The sequence below is a fragment of the Phodopus roborovskii genome, unplaced genomic scaffold, assembly GCF_943737965.1.
Source record: "Phodopus roborovskii unplaced genomic scaffold, PHOROB, whole genome shotgun sequence".
Classification (NCBI taxonomy): Eukaryota; Metazoa; Chordata; class Mammalia; order Rodentia; family Cricetidae; genus Phodopus; species Phodopus roborovskii.
In genome coordinates, this window is record NW_026126516.1 from 407,968 (window position 1) to 413,967 (window position 6,000).

Here is a 6,000-nt window from a genome sequence, read left to right on the forward strand (position 1 = left end):
ACTCAATTAAGAAATGTCTCCATAAGATTCAGCTGTAGGGCATTTCCTTAATTAGTGATTGATGGGGTAGGCGCAGCCCATTGTGGGTGGTGCCATCCTTGGACTGGTGACCTGGGTTCTATACGAAAGCAGGCTGAGTAAGCCATAGGGAGCAAGCCAGTAAGCAACACCCCTCCATGGCCTCTGCATCAGCTCCTCAAGGTTCCTCCCCTACTTGAGTTCCTGTCCTGGCTCCCTTCAGTAATGGTCTAGGATGTGGAAGTATAAGCCAAATAAGCTCTTTCCTACCCAACTCTCTTTTGGTCATGGTGTTGTTTCACAGCAATAGTAACCATCACCAGGAGAGTACTTTAGAGAAAGCTTGTCAGTTCCTGTTGCTACTTCACTTGGCAGACTGGTCAGCAGGGTACTAACTGCTTGCTTGATCTCATCCAGTGTAGAACTCTGGACTTTGAAATGGGTTGATTTTAAGCTGTCATTGGGGAACAGAGAATTGAAGCCTCCTAAGTTGATCATCAACAACAAAGCTTAAGTCAAGAAGACTTTTCTTAAGCTTTGAGAAGATTATATTTCTGACTGTATATCATACCGAAGTGCAAACTTTATGAGGCAGTGGTTCTCAAATAACTTATATCTACCCTAAATTTTCAGTTCTCTTATTCTCTCTTTTGAAGTGTGTGTATCACAAACATAATTTTGCCAGACTAACCAGAGTAAGATATAGTTCATTACATCATTGTCATTTGTATTTCTCACAGGATCATTTTAAGGTCCTGTCCCAGGTAAGTTTTGTTTTAAGCTAAAGGAATCACAGATACAGTGTTGACATGTGCTCATATGTCTGTCTTTTCTTTCTTCCTTCCCCACAGGCAAGAGCACTCTTACAAACTGCATCATCATTAGCACCCCATATGTATGAGCCACATTTTAATTTTGCAACAGTCTCTGATAAGGTATTTTCTTCCTTTATTAATTTATCATCTGACACATTCTTGATCTTTCGTGCTTTAAAAAAATACAGATGGAATACATTTTAACCTTATCTTTCTGAACAGAAGGTTGATTATTATTCAATCTGAAAGAAATGACTTTTTAAAAACTTTTATCACAAATATCTTCACTTGAGGAGATTATGTAATAAACATTATCACTGGGTATCACTAAGACACCACTATAAATTGCAGGAGAAATCTCTTACATTTTAAAATACCACATTTAATCACTAAAGAACACATGTCAGATAATTCCTGGTCCACGGAGGGTTTATAATTGACTTTTACAATAAGGGAATCCTGTATGTTATCTGAATATCATATTTCCACCACACCTTTCTCAAGATTGCTATGAATTAGAATATTGGTGAATGCTATTTAGTTATAAGCAATATGGGGGAAAAGTAACTATTAATATTCTGTTGCTAGTCAGTTAATATCCAGAAGTCAACAAGACTAGTGAGCTGTTTTTAATAAAATATAAACAAGTAAGCTAGGGTACTGGGGAATCAGCACTTTTACCATGAAAAGCAAGTCTGTCTTGAGAATTAAGAAAGAGTTCAAAATGTTTGTGATATAGTACAGGGTTTTATTGACTAAAGACATAAACACGGTATCTTTATAGCATGAATATGAAACTTTCCACCCATGTCTGTTTTGAAAATAGAAAAAGCTGTCACTGAAGTTACAATTTGGAGGATAGTTGCTAAATGCCAGCTTCTGTTGGAAGGGCTTTACCACTTTCCTGAATCCTCTCCAAAACACAGGAAGTTTCTTTCCTGGGCCTCTCTGTACTAGGCCTTGTGGTCATCATGGAAGATGTAGCAATGATTGAAACAGACAGAAACTTCTACTTCATTCTTGTGGAACCTGAGGCTCAGAGAGGTTGCAAGGCATCCATAGGAGCTGGGTATGGAGGCACATGCCTGTAAAACTCAACATACAAGAGGCTGAGGCAGGAGGGTCACTAGTTCAAGGCTAGACCAGCAAGACCCAGTCTTAATAGAACCCAAATAGCAGGGGTCTTTGGCAATGGCTCAGTGATTAAAAGCACTTGCTGTTCTTCCAAAGGACTAGAATTTGGTTCCCAGCACCCACAGCAGGCAGCCCACAATTGCCTGTAACAACAGCTCCAGGAGATTCTGCATCTCTGGCTTAGGCAGCACCTGCACACACACATCCATCCACATACCTACATACACTCATACCTGCACACAATTAAAAATAATAAAAAGCAAATCTGAAACAAAACGAAGTCACTCCCTAGAGCCACATGACAATCAATATGAGATTGCAGACTTAAGCCCAGCTGCTGTGAAGCTCTTCCGTCGTCCCCTGCTGCCCCATGCTATGACTTAGTTAAAGGCAGGCACTTTATCATAGGAAGGCCAGCTCACCTGAGGATCAGTGCAGCTTAATGATGCTTAGCTCAAAGAATTCTTCACTCTTACAAGGTAGTTCAGAAAAAAATAGTAATATTGGCAATGCTTTGATGAATTATAAAATAATAATGTTGGTCATGTCACAATTTTAAAAGGAAACAATTTAAATCTAAAATAAATATATATGTTATTTAAAAACTCATCAGAGTTGAGTCATCTAGATTTCTTTTGTGTGTGAGTATTAAACATTTTTGTCATTTCAGAAGTATGTATATGAATGAAGGCAGATTATTTTTCTTTGGACATAAACAGAGTTCATTGAACATTAGAGATATCCTTTATAAACCTAAAAATCAGCTATCTGCCCAACACTATTGTGTTTAGTATCACTTAGAACCTCTCAGAACATAATTTTATCTTTTAGAAAATAATTTAATTTTATTTTATATGCATTGGTATGAAGGTATCATATCCCCTGGAACTGGAGATGTGGATGCTGGGAATCAAACCCAGGTCCTCTGGAAGGATGGCCAGTGATCTTAACTGCTGAGCTATCTACCCACATCTCCCTTCCCCCAGCTTTTTGGGGGGAGACAGGGTTTCTCTATGTAGTCTTGGCTGTCCTAGAACTCACTCTGTAGACTGTTCTCAAACCCAGAAATCAACTTTCTTTTGCCTGCTGAATGCTGGTATTAAAGCTCCGTGTCTACCAGCACCCAGCTTTTATATCTTAAGTTAATATATTTTACTTAAATTTCCTGACTAAGAGATACTATACTAATCAAAATGCCTGTGTTGCATGTTGTATTTATTCTAGATCACAGACTTGGGTCTTTGGACATACAAATGCCCTTTTATACTTCAGTGCTATCAGCGGCAGAGAGAGAAAACACACACTTCTAATTCATAACTAAGCAACTATAATGGAGCACATATTATTTATATAATTTTATTTTCTTCTTTTTTATGATGGATTTATAATTTAGGTGACGTAGTTCTTAAACTATAGGTAGCATAATGGAACAATTTACTTTTAAGAACTCTTGGGGCATTTTTCCAGCATGTAGAGCTTACTCTTTTTCCGGATGGGTATTTCTTACAGATTGGAGATCTTCAGAGAAGCTATATTGCTGCTCAGAAGTCTGAGGCCGCATTCCCAGAGCACGTGGACACACAGCACTTAATTAAGCAGTTAAAGCAGCACTTTGCTATGCTCTGATCCGTCCTTGGAGCCAAATATGTCGGCATGAAGTCAGACATGTCGGTGCACAGGAGAAAAGAATGCACTGTGTGTGTTGACAGCAATAGTGTGATGCAGAGCGACTAAGGCAGCAGAGAAACCAGGTGACGGTGGCACACCTTTAATCCCGGCACTCGGGAGGCAGAAGCAGGCAGATCTCTGAGTTCTAGACCAGCCTGGTCTACAGAGTGAGTTCCAGGACAGCCCGAGAAACCCTATCTGGAAACAAACAAGAAGACTGTAAACCAGAACCTACCATAAGCACTTTGTTGTTTTTATAAAATAATATGTTAAAAATAAGGTTTAAGCATTTTCTAGTTTTGCCTCTTCAATTTAAAACATTCATTGTTGGATACAGACATTTTTAAACATTTGTATCATGTATATTGGGTTCACTTCAACCATATTCTCCTCCTCGCATTAGTTCCCATTGTCCCCTAGCCAGTTCCATAGCCACGTTCTTATCATCTGTATGTACATGATTATTTTTTCGGGTCAGGGTTTCTCCGTGTAGCTTTGGAGCCTGTCTTGGAACTCCTTTTGAAGACCAGGCTGGCCTCGAACTCTCAGAGATCCATCTACCTCTGTCTCATGAGTGATGGGATTACAGGCGTGCACCGCCACTACCCGGCTCTGTATGCACCTGATTTTAATTATCTAAGTAAAATCTAGAAGCTACACACTAGAGAAAACATACAACATACGTTTTTCTGGGACTGACTCACTTTGTGTATATAAAAATATTTTTTCACTTTTCATGAGTTTCTTTTTCATTTATCTTTGATAATACAAGTTAGTTTTTAAAAGCCCATTTATCTTATAAGTCAAACTGTTTAAGTTTACTTGAAATGATGCACTGCAAGTTTTTAGCTAATGTATTCCCAAATGCTCACAGGTTCATGTCTTGACAAAAGTAAATTTGTAACAAGTTATGAATGTACATACATATATCTATGTATATGTGTGTTTGTATATATGTATATATATAGATATGTTTTAGAATAAATAATATGTGTAAATTCATGTCACACTGTGATTTCTTAACTGAAACTCTAAAGTCACAATAAAAAAAATTTCATAGATCTGACCTTAAAACTTTCATGCTTCCAAAGACATTACTGAGAGTAAAAAAATAAGCCACTGACTGGGAGGAAATGCTCTCGTTTGCAGTATGTATTTTATAAATGACCTTCACTGAGAATGAAACTCAAAATTCAATGAAAAGGCTGGAGATGATAGTGCGTGCCAGTAGCGCGGGGGGGGGGGCAGTTTGAGGCTAGCCTGGGCTACAAGGCATGCCACTGTCTCAACAAAACAAGAGCACCATAAAATAAGTGGAAACCTCATCAAAAATGACATATAATATGTGGTGACTTATTATTTATGATTTATTAAAGCCTGCCTGGGGGTTCAGAAAGCAAAGCTAGCCACAAGCCATAGAGATCAGGCAATGGTGATACACACCTTTAATCCTAGCAGCCATACTAGCTAGCCATAGAGCTAGGCAGTGGTGGCACACACTTTTAATCCCAGGATTCAAGAGACAAGCAGATGGATCTGTTAGCTCAAAAGGCTATACTGTGCTACATGAAATTGATCCAATCCTAAAGAGAAACAGCTCACACAAAGGTGATCTCAGCACTTGGGATCACTCCCCTTTAATCCCAGCACTAGGGAGGTATGAAAGGAAGAAGCAAAGGGTCTCTTGAAACACAAGTGAATGTGAGAAGCAAATTCACCCTTTTAGTCTGAGCGTAGAAGTAAGAGCTAGTGGCTGGTTGCTTTGCTTCTCTGATCTTCAGCTTGAAGCTTGAACCTCAATATCTGTCTCTAGGCTTTCATTAACTGTGTTATATAATATGTGGCCAACATGCACACAAAAAGATGCTCACATCATTAGTCATCATGAAAATATCATTAAAAACTCAATTAGCATAGCTGAAAGTTTAAAACTGGACCAGACTGAGTTCTGGTTACTGTGTAAACAACTGGAATTCTTAAAATGTTCACTTAAAAAATTGAGTGTGAATTTTGTAGCAACTTTATTTGGTATAGCTCCAAACCCAAAGACCTATTAACAGATACACGGGCAAACTGATACAGCCATACAGTGGAATACTATTTGGCTTTAAGAAGGAATGAACTGTTGACAATGCACATGAACATGAATGACTATCAGAGAATTCTGCTGTCTTAGTTAGGACTTCTATTGCCGTGAAGAGACACTATAGCCCCGGCAACACTTATAAAGGAAAAACATTTAATTGGGGTGGGTTACATTTTCAGAGGATTAGTACATGCCAGCATGGTGGCATGCAGGCAGACATGGTGCTGGAGAAAGAACTGGAAGTCTTACATTTGACCCATAGGCAATAGGTAGTTGCCC

At 38.7% G+C, this 6,000-nt stretch overlaps 1 protein-coding gene across 3 annotated transcripts in view; it reads left to right on the top strand.

Annotated features, from left to right (window-relative positions):
• Nucleotides 1-4,370, top strand: part of Ttc8 (tetratricopeptide repeat domain 8) — a 61,468-nt gene extending 57,098 nt beyond the window's left edge. For all 3 annotated transcript variants that reach the window (XM_051196440.1, XM_051196441.1, XM_051196442.1), the window contains 2 exons: nucleotides 870-953; nucleotides 3,477-4,370. In XM_051196440.1, coding sequence (XP_051052397.1) covers nucleotides 870-953; nucleotides 3,477-3,593 — 201 coding nt within the window. In that variant the 3' untranslated portion in view covers nucleotides 3,594-4,370. The remainder of the gene's footprint in view (nucleotides 1-869; nucleotides 954-3,476) is intronic.
• The last annotated feature ends 1,630 nt before the right edge of the window (nucleotides 4,371-6,000 follow it).